This window comes from Apteryx mantelli, chromosome 4 (genome assembly GCF_036417845.1).
Source record: "Apteryx mantelli isolate bAptMan1 chromosome 4, bAptMan1.hap1, whole genome shotgun sequence".
Taxonomy (NCBI): Eukaryota; Metazoa; Chordata; class Aves; order Apterygiformes; family Apterygidae; genus Apteryx; species Apteryx mantelli.
In genome coordinates, this window is record NC_089981.1 from 33,664,130 (window position 1) to 33,684,269 (window position 20,140).

The 20,140-nt window shown below is 33.9% G+C and overlaps 1 protein-coding gene across 1 annotated transcript in view; it reads left to right on the forward strand.

Annotated features, from left to right (window-relative positions):
• The window catches only part of DCDC1 (doublecortin domain containing 1), a 41,144-nt gene that overhangs the window by 5,435 nt on the left and 15,569 nt on the right, over positions 1 to 20,140 (forward strand). The window contains 4 exon segments of the mRNA XM_067295350.1: positions 9,298 to 9,418; positions 9,421 to 9,445; positions 11,333 to 11,459; positions 11,926 to 12,115. Of these exon segments, the coding sequence (XP_067151451.1) occupies positions 9,298 to 9,418; positions 9,421 to 9,445; positions 11,333 to 11,459; positions 11,926 to 12,115 (463 nt within the window).

The following is a 20,140-nucleotide window of genomic DNA, read 5'->3' on the forward strand; positions in this document are numbered from 1 at the left end:
TTTATGCTCTTATGTGGCCAAAGTCCAACTTTGTTCAAGTTTAAAAGATACACATCTAAAAATTCAGCTCGTTTTTCTCCAGTTGTATGCCAGTGCATTCCACAGTAAATGTTTTCATATGTTGTCATTTTAATCCCCGTTGTGTCCTGTAGGCTCAGACTTAATTAGTATACTGGCATCATGCTCCTTGAGATTCTAAGAAAGGCCAGCTTCTCTGGGGTGCACATTATTCTCGGTATAACTCTGCAACTCAGAAAGGAAGGACAGCCATATTAAAGCCTTTCCATTTTTCATGTCTGACATGACAGTTTCAATACCCATCCACTCTCTCATTATTAAAATTGCAGTTATGCCTAGATTGCATGCAGATTTTTCAAACAAAATGACTTCTTTTTGTTCTATCCTCTTGAACATACATTCACGTTCTGCGTAATCTTATGCTGTTAAACATGCATATAAAGCCATACATTCCTTCAGTTCTTTTTTTGATATTCTTACAATGAAAAGAAAAAATAGGATTCCTTTTGTTGTTTAAACTTGATCTTTATTCTGATTTACTTAAACCAAATATTCAGATGTTTATCAGAACTTATCAGAACCCAGGCATGTTTAATGTTGCATTGGTTACTTGCTAAGGCAAACTGCAATACATATGAAGATAATGGAGCAACAACTTTGGTGTCTGTGATGCTTGTAAACATGACAAATAGACAGTATTTCACAGTTTATGTTAGCGGTAGCTTCTTGATAAATGTAATTATCAAACAAAATATTTAGTTTTGGTATTTAGATTATTCATTCTATTTTAATTGGCTTTTTCATGATAATTGGATGTGTTCCCATATGTTTGTTGAAAGGGGGCACTGGGCTAATCGACTTTTTGCTTATTTTCTTTAGAGGCAGAGTGTAGTTTATCATACCATTTTTCCATTATGTAGTTTCTTTTTAAGATGAAAGTACTTTCTAAGTATGAAAGCAAGTTTTAAAATGCATTTTAGCATTACAGTAAAGAATGTCAGGCACTTTTACTACCTATACTTCTAATACCACTTAATTATATATTCCTGTATTATATATAATCTTTAGTTCTAGCTTAAGCAAAATTTCTGTTGTCTTTCCAGTTTCAACTGGAGGTGTAGTTTGAAGATACAGCTATGCTATCTCTAATTGCCACTAAAAGTGATAAAATTCTTCTGCCATTCCCTTTTCCCTGCATCTCCAGTCACTAACTCCTTCTGCTTCCCTTGCATCTGCACTGCCATTTATGTGACCACATAGTGAAATAATTCACAGAGATAAATGAACAAAAAATCTAATTCTACTAGAAAAAATTACAGTTTTTGCTGATTTAGCTCCCCTGAACAGATTTGTCATGCATCAGTGCCAGCATTGAGAAGAAGGCAGGAGAACTTGTCCAGGACAGGGGGGAAGAGATGGAAGAGTCTGTCTATTTTGATGTCAGCTAGCCATCAGATCATACTGCTTTATCACCAATGCTGAGCTAAGACTGAGTAAAATTTGTAACAGTCAGCACATAATAAAGCTGTCTCAGGATAACACATCACCAAAAATGTTTGAAGGTTGAAATACATAAAAGGGGCACATTACTCAAAGTGCAGGACTCTGCATTTCCCCTTGCTGAGCCCTTCATGAGGTTCCTCTCTGCCCATTTCTCCAGTCTGTTGAGGTCCCTCTGAATGGCTTCACAACCATCTGGTGAATCAGGCACTCCTCCCAGTTTTGTATTGCCTGCAAACTCACTGAGGGAGCACGTGGTCCCATCGCCCAGATCATTAATGAAGATGTTAAACAGTATTGACCCCTCATGGACACTACTAGTGACTGACCTCCAGCTGGACTTCATGCCGCTCATCGCAACCCTCTGAGCCCCACAGTTCAGCTGCTTTTCAAACCACCTTACTGTGCCCTAATCTTGTCCATACTGCACCAGGTTTTCTGTGAGGATGTTATGGAAGACAATGTCAAAAGCCATAATGAAGAAGAGACATACAACATCCACTGCTCTCCCCTCATGCACTAAACCAGTCATCTCATCTCATTTCATCCCATCTCATCCACCAAGCCAATTATCTCGTCTCTACAGCCTGACTTTCTGTTAGTCATGAAAACCCTCAAATAATTGGTTGTATTTATACTTATTGTGTGTATGAGCAAAAGTCTTTCAGCAGTGGATTGTCTGTTAAGCATCAACAAACTGAACTTGAGCCATGGTCTGCACTCCTGAAGGCATATAAAACTATTCACAACTGAATTTTTGTTTCCCCTATGTAGAGTTACAGTGTGTTAGTAATCTCACAGAGAGAATTATATGCACTGTTTATATATAGCTATATCAACAAATAATAGAGATATCTACCATGCTTAAATCTTGTCTTAGTGATTTATATGACATGATGGCATGCCTACATTTTGTAGACCCTGAAAATACTGATTTAATATACTTTCAAACAACTATTTAAGAAATGCACAACAGGGCCTTGATCCTGTAAGGAAGTATCTATGTTTCTATTCTCACTGAAGTTAATGGATACACTGTTATTCTTTATGTTAAGCAGCTGCATAAGTATTTGCAGGAAATAGCTCTTAAACCGTAAAGACCTGCTTTAGTTTTGCTTTAGCATTTACTGCTACTATGAGTTTTGTTTAGCACTGTAAGTGCTAAATTGTTCAAGGGACCAATTCATAAACTTTTGTCTCAGATAAATTGTATAGTCGACTAGCTGACTGTGTATACTGTACTTTGTTTCTTTTCATTAAAATAAAAACATATATATCCAAATGTGGATTTTTATGTGATTTTAAAGCAAGCACTTTAAGAGCTTGTGCTTCCTTTGTAAATTTTTGTCAGTACAGCTTTTACAGTAACACTGAAAATGAAAGGTTCATTCCTGCAGGTAACTTGCTCATAAGGTGGCAAATCTCACGCATAAAAAAATTTAATTTTAGAATTTCTCAACTGACCAGTCTGTGTCAAGCAATTATAGGTAAAATATTAGATAACATATTAGACAGTATATATGTCCAAAAGCCAGTGATCTATTTTAGGTTAATGTAAAACTCTAATCTGGATTCAGATCACTTCATATGAAAGTTGATTAGATTTTTTTCTAAATAAAAAAAAAAGCATCCCTATTAAAAGGAAAAAAAAAAATTAGAAGGTTCCTGAGTTCTTGCTGACTTCTTTGTAGAAACAACTTTTGAAACACAGTACTTGTTCCATTCTAATATGCATAGAGGAGACAGGGAGCAGTAGGGAAAAGTGGTGGTTTTATTTAAAATCTGTAATTCAGCAGCTTCTTATTTGATTATATGAATAGATAATCATATTAATCTAAGTCCAGAGAAAATATCTTTTCTCTCTCTATTCATAGCCTCCAAATTTCCTTTTTAATTTGAAATCCTGCTCCTCTAAAAGGAGAAACAAACAAAATATACATGCATCCAAATGAAACTTTCTAAAACCCACTATGTTCATGAAAGCTGTAGATAAGATTATACTACAAGATAGATTCAATTTTCTAATCACCATTTAACCACCAGTCTTACCTATTAGAAAAAAAAGCTTATGCTTTCATTTTAATTACAATCTTTTGTACTTCTAAACAGGAAATGGCAAACAACAGACATCTAAGAAGTGCTCAGGAAATATGCCATATGGCATGTGCATAATCACAGAAATATGATGAGCTCTTAACTTTATAAATGTCTTCATGCCACATGGATGCACAACCTACATTGGCAAAAAAATTTAAGTAAAGCCACTGCAACTTTTCACTCATGTCATTTGCCAAGGTAAGATGTTTAATTTGCTACTTTGTGATGTTTTCTATAAGTTGTGATAAGTTTGTGATAAATTTAATTTGCTACTTTGTAGCAAGATAAAATTGAGTAAAACATTTTACTAGCATCAGTCTCAGACTAAAGATGAAGAGAACTAAAATAGTTAAAATAGTTTTTTGCTTTCTCAATATAATATATTCTCAGTTTCACTCAAATAAAGGGAAAAATATCTCAAAACACTATTGATAGAATACTTTGTCTGTATTTAAAATTTTAGTCATTTCAGTTTTTGTGAACCCTTGACTTTGGATCCATCTGCAGCTGACTTCATAGTACTGGAATCCTCAAAATAATTTTGTCTTCTCACATTTCTTCACCTCATTAGATATTAGTTCTTCCTTTTCAGTCATATGGCAAACCGGAATGCCAAGTCATGGTGCTAATAATTGATTTCAGTCAGGAGGATACACTATATTTTTATATCAATGAAAATATAAGAATGATTACAAATTGCAAGATACTGCATACATTTATTCAAGGGAAGAAATCTCACTGTGTCTTGGAAGTCGTTGTCAGAGTCCAGCGAGGGTGGGGGAGTAGGAGCTGAGTCTGCTAGCAAGGCTGGCAGGGCTGGGATCTTGCCAAAAAGGGCCCAGTCCTGCAGTACCTGAACGAGGCAAGCAGGGCAGGCCAAGGGGGGCAGCCAGGTTCAGCTGACAGTCCGGTTCATCAGACAAGTCTGTGGTGATAAGGCAAGTCCAAGGTCAAGCCAAGATTGTACATCAGCAAGTCAGGGTCCAGATCAGGTTTGGTGATGGTAACCAGGCTAATACACAACCCAGAGATTGCCAGGTCAAGCCGGGAAGTCAATCCGTGGGTCAGGGTCCAGGTCCAGATCTGTTGGCCCACAGCCAAGCACAGGCACGGCTGTGACACAGGTGCAGCTGAAGCTCAGGCAAGGCCAAGCACTAGAGCTTCAGCTTAAAAGCAGCTCCCACAAGAAGCAGGAGTCAGCCCTGGCTGAGGCCTCCCCACAGAGCTGTCTGGCAGCTCCTCCATGGCCACCAGAGGGAAGGAGGGACAGTCCTCAGCTGCTCTATCTCTAAGCTGGCCCTGAGCCCAGCAGTCAACCCCCCCAGAGGGGGGATGTACTCAGGGTCCTTACAGCCATTTAAGATCCCAAGTGCTGTTACCCTTTTTTTTCTCTGTTCATAAACTATAGAGAAGCATAGGAGCAGATGATAGCCACTTTATCCAAGATCAGCAAATATAAGTGACACCTGAGTTTAGAAATTTTACATCTTTTTATATACCTTATTATCTATTTAGCTAGTAAAACTTCTTTAATGAATGGATTATTCATTTCCTTGTGAGCTCTTATTGTTTCTAAAACACTCTGCAAATGTCAGTTAATCTTCACAATCCTTCCATGAGGTCAAGGAAAAGTATGTCCTCATTTTTCACATTGATTTCTCTTCCCTACCCTGGAAGCTTCATTCTTCAGAGCAGATTTTGTCTGTTCCCAGTCCTGAAAGATAATCTCATTTCTCTGTCGCTTGGGGGAGACATAACAGGTGTATTGGGTGCTGCCTAGTTTATTGACTAAGCAAGATGAGATAGTAAAAGCTATCAGATTTTTGTGTTATGCAAAGATTATTGATAAAATGCTTTCTTCTGCATTAGGCACCATTTGCCAAATTGAGCAGTATAGTTTCTTCCCTTGTAGTTGGGGTACTGACAAAAAAATCTTTCACAGCCAAAGGTCTATGGGATGCCTGGGTTTCAGTAGGGGAAGTGAGAGAAAAAGGGGAAGCAGTTTCCTTCCATTCATCAGCCCAGAGATCTGGGAAAAATTTTCATTCAAGCCGCTGGCAAAACTCCCAACAATTTCAGTGGGACGTGAGTTTCACACACAGCATGTACATACTACGTTATTCCTTAGGACATACTCATTTAGCATGGACTGTAGTTCTGTGATAAACCATAATGGGAAAGAGCATTAGAAGAAGAGAAGATCTGACATTCCTAATAACTGGTATATCAAACAACCATCACTTTTGCTTTCCAACTGTTATATGAATCAGGAATAGTTAGATTTACTTGGCAGTAGTTAGCCAGGTGTGAGGTTTATGGCAGTATTTGTTGGAGAGGGTCCTTCCCAAAGTGATAGAGATTATGTATGTAAAGCTGTCCTTTATTGTGTGAATTATTATCAGACAGTTTCCTAAATCTTTTAAATTTACAAAGCTGTGTTGCGGTTAAGCTATGTTTTATATCACATAAATGATGAATACTGTGGATTTCCTGTATACTAAAATTAAATTTAGAATTTTCACAAATGTTATGATGATGTTGATGCAAGTCTGTCCCAGAAAATGTTTCAGGATCATAACTCACGAAACACTGCCAGTATAATGGTGATTATGTACACCATTAATAAAATGATAAATTATAAACTGCTAAAATTTGCTAAAATGTTCTCACCTGTCAATATAAGAATTTATACTTATATATTATATATTTTTAAACATATAAAACTATATATTAAACATTACTTATAACTTTTATAAGGTTATCTGGAGCATACATGCATGTTGTGCAACAGTAATGTAAGAGCAAATAAATATGAAACACATATGGTTGCTGGAGAAAGATATTTTAACAATGCAAACTGAAAACAAATAAATATAAGGTTTGCTTAACCCCTCCATTGTAGTTAAGATTTGATATTGCCATTATTTTAATTTTTAATATATTTTGTAGATAAATAAATTGCCTTTGCTATACAGATAGTGCTTGTTCTGAGAAATGCAAGAAGTACAATTGCAAAAATAAAAATAAGGTAAATTTAAATATGTAAATGTAGATGTGAGAATATTAAAATAAATCACTCTATTTTCAACAACTACTGAAAAATTTAAAGCAAAAAATACATGCTTGACAAATATGCGGTATAAATAAATAATTTAGGTGAAAATGGATGACTAGATATAACAAAGAGACGACCAAATAATGAAGGGCTAAAGGGTGGTTGTTACATCTGATGTACTTCATTGTATATTGTAAGTAATTGCTATCCATAAAAATTCCATGGCTTCTGTATAAGAAAAAGAGACAATTTGACAGGCAACACTGGTACTAAGCAACAGCAAGTACAAATCGTTGGCAACTGTCATTATCCTGCTGTTGAATTCACATCCAAAACTGTGTGATAACTTTGACCTGTATAGTTGTTACTGAACCAAGGCCTGTTAAAGTAACTGTATTGTTCACTTATGGAAAAAATTATTAGCCTTATGCAGACTCGCATCTCAGAAAACTGAATGGACTATTTACTTTTCTTTAATATACTGTTGTTTTCTATTTAAAGAGGAAATATGTTGAAATGTGTTCTAGCTAAATATTAATAAATAATTAGAAAATTGCAGTAGAAAAACAGAATAAATTTTTGAACTAATATAGCCAAATAAATTCAACAGGCATGAGAGTAAAATTTATTTTTGTAATAATTACAAATCAGTTTCTTAAGACTTCAGTGCTTACATCATGAACAAACAACAGCTTAATTGCTTGTAAATGGGAAAAGTTAGTGCTCTTAAGGTTTTTATTTTTTTAATTTCTTATCCTGCTTAAATTTTTGGTTACCTTTTCTCTCTGTATCTCTGTCTGGAGATTTTTACTTGTGCCACAAATATATCCACAAACATATCCAAACATATATGTGCCACCTTGGACAGATTATGCAGATAGCTAAATATACTATTGACTAAATAGGAAAATTGCTTTAATAAGGAGTACCAAGCCATTTTTCCTGACTACTAAACAGCATTTCATAATAAGGCTTTTATGAGATTTGCACATATTTAGACTTTCATTTTATGGTGTTGATTCTCCAGAAGCATGGGCACCAGAATTATATCTAAATTTGAGTTTTCTTAAAGTATAAAACAGTTTAGCAGTGCAAGAGTAAGATTGCTGTTGGTAATTGCATGCTGATCATTTTGAAACAATCATCTCAGTTAAAGAATTGGAGTGTATGCAACAGTACCCTCAGGTTTACATACACTGTATGCATAAACACAAAAAGCTGGACAAAGACTGGGGATCAATAGTCTTGTAAGTATTTTCCTTGCATCATGTAACTTAGTGATAGGAGGTAGGGACCATGTATTGTTGAAGAGTAACAGCCCTTTGCTACACCAGACCATTTACATCTTACTTTTGTTGCTATATGTAAACAACAGGTAATTACCAGTTAATGCTAACAGTAATGTTAATATTTCATCAAAGTAGTTGATGCAATAATAAGTAGAAATACAGAAAAAGTTTTATCTACAGAATCAATAATGATATCTAATAGATTGTATTGCATAAACAAATTTTTTTCTGGCTTTGTAGTAATTCTCTGCCCTTGAAATGGCTAACAAGAGCCTTGTAGGAAGATGACTGCTTCCAAAAAATTAATGTCCTTTTCCTTTCACTAGTCAATATTCAAAACAGTATTTATGTGTTTAGAGTTGTAATACTAAAAAGAGTTTTCTTTGATTGAACTCCAATATTTAGGGTTCCTATATATATAGTATTTTAGTTTAAGGATTTCTATAGCAAACATACTGCAAGCCATGCAGACAGATTCTGTAGTTCACATTCACTGTGACATCATTTATGTAATTTGCAATGGAAACATTATGACACCTAAAAGTTACACAAATATAGAGAAAGAATGAGGACTTGAGCTCATCCAGTTCCTTTCTTGCTTCTTCTTGAGCTTTGATATTGCTGTTGGCTCAGTTTTAATAGTGGTGATTAAGATCCTCCAAAGGATTGGATAAAATTGGATTATACGATCTCCATATGAGTCAATATTCCATCCAGACTTTTGGCCTGAGGTATAAGTTAGTTTTGTCCCATTAATATTACCCTCAAACTGAAAGTTGAAGGCTTTTTTCCTCATTATTGTTAATGTTTTTATGCAAATAAAACTTTTTTTAAATTTTATGAGAGAATCTAATGTTCATTTTATATGAAGGCAGATGAACAAAGACTCAATGCTAGTGCAGTGTAGTATAGCTGAGATGATAGCTACCATAGTTCACAATGATCCTGTCCTACAGCATTTTCTACAATTCCAGTTCTGGTCCTATCTTATGCAAAGATTAATTGAACTAAATTCTGAAATAATATTATTGTTTGCGGAAATAAGAAACAGGATGAAACTATTAGCACGGTTTCATAAGGTGTTTTCCAGCTTTAATTAAGTTGTTGCATGCTTTTCATTGATCAGATTTTCCTAGCTCCTTACCGTCAATCATTACTTATTTAAACTAACTGAAAGGCCAGAACAAAAAGATATATTTCTATTTCAGAAAATGTCTCTCTGCGTACGTGAGAATAGCTGTTAAAAATACTGAAGGAAAGCAAAGGTCTAGACAACTTCTGTTTGCCCACAACATTCGTCTGCAATCAGCAGTGGTAACAAGAAGGTCAAGACTTTAGGATTGTTCTACACATCAGACAAAATCAGTTCAGAGCTGTGATGGAGTATCAGACTTAGACAGCTACAAATCAAGCAGTACAGAAAATTTCTGCCTTATATAACCATCCAAGAGAAACAGACCGAAAGTGCTCCCACAGGTCAACTAAGGTAATCAAAGCTCTTCTCCGTTGCTTTTAATCATGACTGCTGCTGCTCAGTCCCCTTGTAATGATGATTCAGCTGATATTCTGAAACAGATCTTGCTAATTTTGGTTAAGAATTTTTTAAATAATCAATTTCTCTGAGTATGTTTTTTAAAACTCTGTTGATTTCATCAAACATTTCTGAAAACAATTGCAATGACAAAAATCAGGCATCCCAGTTTGCCTTACGAATTTTTTATATGCCTAATAATAGATCAGGTAATATCTCTTAGGTTGTCTTTCTGTAAAGAAGAAAACAATTCTCCACAATTAAACCAAGAATGAATTGATTCTGTCTGTCTGGAAAAAGCCCGGAGAACACTTGGATTTTGCAATGTACCATAAAGGTGATTAAAATGAAGACCTGGTGAACCAAAGTGTATTTTAGTGTGCTTAATTTATATCTCCTCATCAAAAGCTTTCTGTTGGCAGTGTCTTCTGTTTTGAGTAAAGAAATTGGTGTTAATTCAGACAGACCTAGATGATGATAGGTATGATGGTATCCCCATGTTTGTGTGCAGACATGACCTCAAGCAGTCAGGATCTAAATGGCTCCAAATTTATTTTTTCTAAATGTTTGTTTGAAGTGCTGAATCCAACACTATTATAGTATTTGTAATTGCTAAATGTGTACGATAAAATGTGTATTCTAACATGTTTGTCCCCCAGTATATGAAAGTTTAGAATAGTTAAGCCAAAAAGAAAATTTATAGTAACTTTTTAAAGGGGCCAGATTCTGACTTTCTTATTCTTATGGTTGAGTACTCAACACAGACATAGCTACCTTGATTTAATAGCATGGCTTATATTAGAGACTGCTAAAAAAGAAGACCAAAATGTTAGGATACTTACATAGTCATTTTGTCATTCAAGAAATGTGGAAATTCTAAAATATCTAAAATGTAAGTTTAACTACATGCCAATATTTTTTGAGTAAAGTATCGATTCAGTGCTCATTGAAGTGAATGGAAAAATTTCCAAGGATTTTCATGGGAGAGAAATTAAAATCTTAGGCCTCAAGACAGTTTTGAGTTCTGCTTGCGAACCTCTTGTTGCAGAGTAGGACTGAGACTGTATGTCCCAAATGTTTTAGCAGAAACATGACATTTTCTTATAAATATGCATTTTATTTATTTATTTTTTTGCTAAGCATAGCCTTAGAGTGGTATTATACACAAGTTGTTTGTGCTCTGAGCCTTTTAAAATAGTAATATTTTTTTCTTTATTGAATATTTATTTAATTTTATTCTGCCAGTTTTATTGCATATATTTTGCAATCTGGGAAACAGAAACAATTAACAATAAGCCCTACTCTGCAGTCATTGTACAGGCATAACTCCTGTCAATTTGATTGAAATTTTGCCTGAGTAATGACTGTCTCATCAGCTCTTACTTTTTCAGCTGGAAGCGATAACTTACATAGTGTCCTCTGAAAGCACTTTGAAGTATAAATTTTCTTAGAATCAATTACAATTTTTTCAATAGTTAATTATGCTGATTGTTTCTGAGAGATACTTTTAAAAATTAGGTGATTTATTTTCTTGTGAACTTAAGATATTTCATAAAAAGAATTCATAGTGGAGTTATACAACTGCTTTCCAAGTATTCTAGAAAGTTCCAAGTAAACTCAGTTTGGGGTAGATTAAATCTATTTCACTTAAAACAACCAATTTCTCCATATTTTCTATATTTTAATGTCAGTCCTAGGAATTAAATTCTTAAACTGTGTAGAAGTATAATGGCTGATTGTCTTTTTACATAATTATTATAAAAGTTCTAAAAAAAAAAAAAAAGAAAGACTAAATATATTAGATTCTTTTTTAGTATCCTAAACTGGATTTTTTTTCAACAGAATGCTCTCTTTTTCAAAACTCTAGCATGCCCAGAAGGCATCTGCAGTATCCAAAGTTATTAAACAGCAACCAAATGTAATCAAAGTCATTGCTTACAAGAATGGCACAAGAAAGATCTTTGCTAAAGTTTCTGTGTTCTCAATTAAGCCAATAGCCTCTAACGGAAGTTTTCTTGCACATAAAAAGTTTATTTATAGCTTTTGCTTCAAATCCTAATGTAAATTCTCTTTTGCTATAAAATAAGCTTACATGAAACTCTTCTTTGTACGCTACTCCTAAAACGTGCAAATTGTTAAAAATTCTTATAAACACTAAGTAAAGTAAGAGTTATAGAAGTTCATAATGTACAATATTATTTGGCATTAAAAGGCAAGAGCACAATCCTTTTAAACCAGTCTTTCTAATGCTATATGTTATCTACTATGTTTTTCTCATCTTGTTATCCTATGACTTCTAGTAATAATCACAAAAATACTAAATGACTAATAGTGAAGTTACTGTGGTTTGTAAATTAGTTGAGAGTGGATTTCTGCTTTCCAATTTTGATTTTTCTGACTAAATATTGATCATAAAATAAATATGTTGTAATCAGTATTCCTTACCTCTTGCATTCATTTAGATGCTGGAGGAGTGCACTGAAAAGCTGAATCTGAACATGGCTGCACGATGAGTGTTCTTGGCAGACGGCACTGAAGCATTAGAACCTAAAGACATACCCCATGATGCCGACGTTTATATTTCAACTGGAGAGACCTTTTTAGATCCATTCAAAAAAATCAAAGGTAAAAAAACAAAACAAAACAGAGAACCCCCAGCAAATGGCTTAAGGGGTACAATTAAAAATGATTTTCATCCTGTCTTTTTGCATGGTTTAACAAAACTAATGTTTACTCATTTACAGCTCAGTAAGAGGATAATGTGCTTAATGAAAGAAAAATCTACTGACAGCCACGTTTATTGCCCTTCATTAGCATTGGTACTTAATTTAATATAGATCTGAATAGACATTAGGGAGCCTGCAGGAGGTTAAATGGTGAAAATGTAAAGAGATTATTGAATTTACTGTTCAGTTTCAGTGACATCTAACAGACATAACTAATTAGGCTTCCACTAGCAAAAATAATTCAGAATATAAGATTGAATTCATTAATGTTGTCTGCTGTTTGTGAAAACATTTAAAAAATTCTGCAAGTTTTATATAGCAATGTGGATTATCTACTTTAACATACTTTATTAATTTTAGATTCATCAGTATAACCACTATTAACATTTTTTTTTCTTTCCATTTCATTCCTTTACCAATCTAGTAACTATCTGCTATTTTTCTACAAAGGCGGAAAACTACTTCTGAATCATTCACATTTTAAATGTGAATGTAAATGTTTTTCTCAGTCTTATTTTAAGATGATGGTGTACATCCTAATATTTCTGCAACAAATCCGTGAAAACATTTTATAACATTAACTTAAACAGTGTTCAGCATCAAACTCAAGATACCAATCAAGTATTTTATTAAACCATTAATTCAACTGGCAGTTGTGAGAAAGAACTTTTAATTAATGTTAGTAAATGTATTATAAAAAACAAAATGGTTATTGGAATACTGTATGTGTAGGCAGGATCAATCTCCAATTTCAGTATATAATTCCAATGAGAAATGCAAATAGGATAAATTGTTTAACATCATATGAAATATTCTAATTTATATAATCTTGGAAAAGGAAAATATGCAATAAGATAATTTTTTTCTAAAAAACTAAGGATAACAAAGAGAAAAATAAGAGAAATCATTCAACTAGTGTGCTTATTTTATATTTCTATGCGCTTTGGGCATGTTTATTTTTCTTACATATTTTTTTGAAGAAACAAGCACTTGAATTTTTTATATATAGTTTTTGAATAGCATTTATTATCTTGAAAATCATTACTAGACATATTTTAGTGTTAAATCTTTCATTTTGAATTTCAAAATATTCAGACAATGATCTCTAATTTTTTTATTTATTGATATTACTTAATATAAATGACATTTCAAGAAGTTATCTATATAGTACTCATCACTTCGGCAACTTGCCTAAGAAAACGAGTATTATATAGCTATATGTCTATACATAGAAATTGAATATTAATTAGTAGACTCTATGATTAAGGTATGTTTGCATATTCATGGCAGTATTCATAAGTGAAAAAAAGTATTTAGGTTTTTGTCACTTAAGCTATATCATACTTATTTTCTTCATGCTACCATAAAACATTATCAGTTATGCCAGTAAGCATGTGTCTTACATCATCATTTTATATGTGCTGTTATTGATAATATTAAAATTATTCTGAGTATGATACAGATGATCCATTGACTGGAATGCATATAATGAATGGCCTGTGTATCAGTAAAAGGCACGGATCTTTGTATTTATTCTTGCAAAAGTGTAGGATGTAGATACACTGAGATGCTTTAAAATATAATGGAGAGGATTTGACTGTTTCATGGAATGAAATTAGTGCAATAAAATATAATTGTAGTTTCATGCTGTAGGAAACATTGAAACAATATTACTATTGCAGTGTTTTTACGTGGATACTGCTACAACTTGTTAGAAAATTTTCACTGGTAATTTTATTATAATTTCTCCATGCATGTGACCAAGTGTTATGGTAGATTTTCAAATTCATTAAGCACATCTTTTTTTTTCTTTCTCTCTCTTTCCTCTTTCAAGCCAAGTTCAAAACAAAAACTTCTGTGCTTTGTCTGCATATCTTTGGCTGCGTTTCATTGTGACATGCACTGCTGTTCTTTTAGCACCAAAATGTTGGCACGCATTACTGGAAATTTCACACCATCTCTTGCTGGATCAGCAAGCTTAACCTACCAAAATCTGGTGTTGTTGAATGGTTTTTGACTGATAATCAATCTTTTTGCTGCTCGACAGTTGTTGCTGGGACACAGAGTAGAGCAGGTGGCAGATGTGCCTTGTCTTTTGAGAAAAGAAAGAGTAGGTGAACTTGGGCACAGAGTAACATATTGTGTGTCCATTAAAAGGGTAAGTATAACAGGAAAAAGTCACTGCTGTGAGTAGAAAAGCCACCAAAGCCACCAAATAGGCATTTTTACACTCTGGTTTACAAGTTTATTAATACTGGAAAATAACAGTTAATAATGTAAAATTTCATGTGCTCAAAAATCAGAACTGATGTTAAAAATAACCTTTATGTATTCTCTATATAATATTCTACAGCATTTTTTGCTTATATTTTAAATATTTATATATAGTATGTATGAAATACATTTACATTTTTAAATAGCTGTTATATTACATGGATGATAGATTTTAGAGAAGTATAGATATATACAGATAGATAGTACACATTTTATATTTTCTTTCTGTAGCCCAAAACTGGGAAGAGAGCATAGAGAAGTATGACTTGTCGGTATAAACATACTTTTTGCAGGATTTAAATTCCTAACGCGTAGGTAACAAGGTCAAACATCAGTAACAAATTCTTGTTGTGTGGGAATGGAAGATCAGTGATATACCCGAACCCTGCAAATATGTACAAATTGTCCCATGAAATTCAGTGAGACTTTTTACGTATATAGTTACGCATAAATATTTGCAAGATCAGCATCTTTGCCAATATCTGTATTTCAAATACTGAATCAAGTGTAAACGCTGTCATAAGTGTATGGTCTTAGATAACACTTTGCTTCAAGTGATATAAATACCTGTGTAAAATGGGACTCCCTGTGATGTTGATGACTTTGGACCTGCTCACAGCATACTTGAATATGGTACAGTTTCTTTGGATTTAATCACCTCCTTTTCTTTCTGACATACTAAAATTTAAATTGAGATTTAAGTAAGTGAATAAGGATTCAGCCATAAGTCAAATTGCGCTATCTGGGATATTATCTGGGATAAAATTTGAAACCCTTTGCTACTTTTAATTTAATTCAGTATTTATGAAAAATACATTTAATGGATCAGTTATACGGTGCTACTGTGAAAGAAATTTAGCAAACAAATGTATTAAATCTCAAGCATTTAAAATGTATTTTGGAACTATTGTGGGACTAGTGTATTGCAGAACAGGGCCAAAGAGTTAATGCTCTGTAGTATGTTGTTCTTCTATGTAATTTACATATGGGGAAGGTCAATGATCATATTTAAGTAATTGTTTAGTGGAATTATATGGGAGATCAGGTACTTGAGTGTTTGCTTGCAGTCACTTATACATTTAGAAGTTACTGAATTAAAAAAAATGGATGTTCCTATTTATTCTTTTTAATGTGTCTTGTTTCTCCTGTCAGCTTTTATCATACCCCAAACCTCTTTGTAATTAAGTTTCAGGTGTACTACTACAGTATACTATTTCATTTCTTCATTAGCTACCAATTTCTTAAACTGATTCTAAGTTCTTTCTATTAGTTTTCAATCCAGTGACATCAGCAGCCTTGCCCAATAAAATAATCAATAGGCTGTCACTTCTTCATAAGAAGTTTGTACATATTGGTCATGCTAGTGTGCAAAATGTGGCCTTTTCTAAGCTTCATCTTCCATTCAGTAATGTTCAGCTCCTGCGTTAGCCATCTACCTTGCTTGTGATTCAGAGTTACCAAGATGGAGACAAAGGGGTTTTGGCTGACTGAGCAATTGCAGACTTAGACTGCAATCCAAAAACAATTGCACTTAGGTCTAATTCACTGTACTACTGGGACTAACATCAGTGACTTCTGCAGAAGCCTTCAGAGTAGTGAAGTTAAGCATCTATCTAAATGTATCACTATGCTGACTAGATCTCCATAGACTATAATGGGAGCTAAAATAATCTAGTTCACACATAGATCATTTACATGTGGACACTTAATTTATCTGTGCCAATCTTAAACTGAATCACTTCCTAAAGGCAGGTTTTTTGGCCAAGGTGCTGCTGTTGATATGCCCTGTCCACATACTTTTTGTTAGTCATATTGACAAGGGTTCTTTGCAAGGAACGTGGTCCACCTCCCTGATCACATAGGCATTTTATTCAGTTAATCTATTTTATTATCGAGGTTTAGGAAATCGTTTATGACCTAGCTCCGGCTCTCTTTCTATGGATTGCTATATTAAGAGAAGTCATGAAAAGATATTCATCACTATTACATAGCTGGCTGTGCTAATTGGGGGTGGACTAAGACACTGTATCCTGTACTGCTCCTTTAAGAATGTTGGCAAGCATATTTGTATCACATTTTTGGTGCAAACATATCAAAGTGAATGGAACAAGTAAAAGCACATGTTCTAAATATGAACTGTAACTTTTAAAGTAAATTTAAGCAGATAAAGTACATTTTATTTCAGTTGCTGACAGTTCCCTTTCTCAAATTAAAATAAGTCACTGTTGGAGATTCTTAAAAGTAAGTTTTAAGAAGATGTTTTAAAATGTGGTAGAATTAAATTAGGTTGCGTATTATATATTAATTTATTATATTTAACAATGGATGTGTGTACTCACATTTCATTTGCTATTCAGCAGTAATTTTTATAAACAGTTAAAACTTGTTTAGCATGTTCTAATAATTCTGAAATTGTACTCCTATTGTCTATGAACACTAGATATGAAAAGAATTAATACATAAATGTTCTCATTTCTATCACTTTGCCTACATATCTGTACTCTTGCATTTAGACTTGTAATTGTTGGATAAGTTTCCAGTACTGTATGCTAAAAGTAAAACTAAGTATAATGAATAAGATTTTGTGTTTTTTTTTTTTTATTAATGCACTGTGAAAAAGGGGCCCCTGGAAAAAATAATTCTGTGATAAATGTTCTTAATGCTGCTTTTCAGGTTTATATAGAGATTTTCTGTTTAATACCATGTAGGTACCATGCGATCTACAAAATGAAATAATTCGATATGACAGGTCCCGATTGACAAGAATATGTGTGAGCACATTTAAAATAGGCCATCTTTTCTAATAGGAGTAAGCGTCAGTGAAATGATGGATTCTCACCATTCTAATTATTGACTGAGTTGGAAACATTTCAGTTCCAAGCATCATTCTAAATAAAAATATAGTGCTTTTTCTGATCAACACATGGAAGTTAAATTCTATCTATTTTATTTTTCAAAAAGAAGCATCCTCTTGATGAACTTGAGCTTAATACTTTTTATTTTTTCCTGTAACTACTGTGCAATATATTATTTCAATGCATATTGTGGAAGTTTGTGAAAATATACAGACTATGTAATGTGTATGGAGATGTATTTACTGTTTGGGGCAGGTTTCGCGGAGACCTGTTAGGAAGGTTTTGCTCTTCTAACACTTGCCTTCCCGAAGGACCCGTATGCAGGGCTGCTGGCAAAAACCGGCTCCGACCGGCCCTGCGGCGCGAAAGACCTGGAGCCGCCGCCTTCCATAAAAGGGAAGGTTTCTGAGTCTGAGCTCTGATTGGTTAGAAGGTTCTGGAACTCGTCAGTAAGTACGGAAAAGGCCTCGGTGGGAGGGCGTAGTGTGCCGCCTTGGGGGGGGGGGGGGGGGGGGGGGTTTGGCTTTGTTAGAGAGTTGGAGGCTGTTCTGACCTAACCCAAAAGGTAATGGGAATTTCTTGGAGAATATGTACTGAAATTTTGGTCTGAAAAAGGAAGGGTATGCAGTAACAGAAATTTGTAAATACACACAGAAACATGTATCTTATCACTGATTATAATGCTTGTCTCGTAAGTTGATCTCAAAATATGGGTTGAAGATCTCAAAATATGCAACATAGATTTGTTGTAAGCTATAGAAGTTTGCTCTAAAGTCATATTAATGTAGAATTGGATACATTATTAGTATTTAGAAAATAGCTTAAGATATACTGAAAGTTGGAATGCTAAAACCCCCTCGTTATGGAGGGAGATGCCAGTAAAAGTTACTTTGTTTCAAAGGTTTCTGATACAAAATACTTTACTACAGAAAAATTCGGATTAATAATACAGATTCTTACAGTCCTTTGTTGTTTTGGACACTTACTTTTAAAATCTGAAGTATTCCCATTTTTGAGCTATTTTAGTACTCTTAAGGATATTTAAATCTTCCTTCTAGCTAGTCAGCAGGATTGAACTGAGTGTTTTTTGTGCAGGAATCTAGTGCATTGTGTCTTCTTGTCCTTTAGACTTCTCTATTAGCAAACTGTGCTACTGCCTTCAGCAGCAAAAAGTAAATGTTCCCTCGAGAGCTGTCATAGCAGATTTTGATAAATATGTTTTCCAGACAATTTATATGGTGTCTTACTGATGACTCAATAGCCATAGGAAATATATGTTGTCAAGCTTTAACTTTTTTTCTTACTGTTATGTATCATTCTTCTCCCTATTAACCTTGGTAGATGCATCTTAAATATGAGAAGATCTTTGTGATATGCTTTAGCTTGATGACGCTATTGGTTTGGAAAGAAATTTTCCATCGTGATATATTGACCAGATTGATTTCTGTGAGAACCCAGGAGGTTTGATGGACTGAGAGAAGGCAACTTAACTAGAAGTTGTGAAGAAAGATAAAAGTAATAATACATTATGTATATATTTCATATTACCATGTAAGGCAAATTGTTCAGGGTGGAAAAATCATCAGAAAGAATATTTTTTCAAGAACAGCATGTTTGGAGGGTTTTTTTACAATTCAAAAGCTATAATTAGAAATTATGTAAGGATAAGACTAATTATGCAAATGAAATTCTTTAAGTAATGAATAGATATCTATTGTAATGTGCTGCTAAACAGACTAAAGGGAGATGACTAAACCCTTCATCTATAGCCTCCATTTTTTTAGGGGAATTGAGTTGATGATATGATAGGATCTACTACATTCCATATATAAATGCCATATTTATTACCCATTTATTACAGTGTTTCTTGACAAATTGTTTCATACAACATTTTTTTTCTAGGGCAGCTAAGAGTAAAATGTCAATGTCTTTGTGTATCTGGGGGGCCAGACTCTAATGCCTTATCATGAGTCCACTTGAATTAGAGAGTTTTAGCTATCTTTATAGACTTCTGCATTAGGTCCTTACACTATAAACTGGGAGTGGAACATACCCTTCTGTATATTGTTCTGTTTATTATGATATCTAGAGCAGTGGGAACAGGATCGTGATAAATGAGCTAGAAATTCTGTAATAAAACAAGAATTATACTATTTTCTAGGCTGGAAAATAGTTTTCCAGATATGGCTGAAATTCTGTCTTAAGTAAAAGGAACATGGAAGCAATCACAGCCAAAGCAGTGTAAACTAAATGTTAAAAGTACAGCTTTGTTTAAATTAATCAGTAGTTGAATTTGGCGTAACACTGTCTCCACCCTATCCAGGAGTATAATTCCAGTGTAAATTTCAAGACCTTTTTATTTCTTCAAAGAACCATGAATTTTAAGAAAGTTTTGTCCATGCCTTTCACACAGTATTAACTAAGGATCTTGGCCTGCAGAATCTATGTCTTAGCTCCTTGTTTTTCAGAAATGTTAAGACAAAATTTTTCAAGAGATGCAAAACATTAAGGTTTGGATCCCCACTAACCTGCCGATTGCAATAAAAATCTTTTTAAAATTATTTTTAATTAAGTCTCAACCCTAATATCAAAAGCACAAAAAACAAAATTGGTTGCTGTCTCTCTTGCTCCGTGTCTCGCTTGCTTGCTCATTCCAGCTCTTGCTTGGTCTCTCTCTCTCGCTTGCTCCATCTTTCACTCGCTCGCTCTGTCTCTCCCTCTCACTTGCTCTGTCCCTCTCCCTCTGCACCTCCTGTCTGCCAAATGAAAGAGGATTGTTTGCATGGTGAAATGTA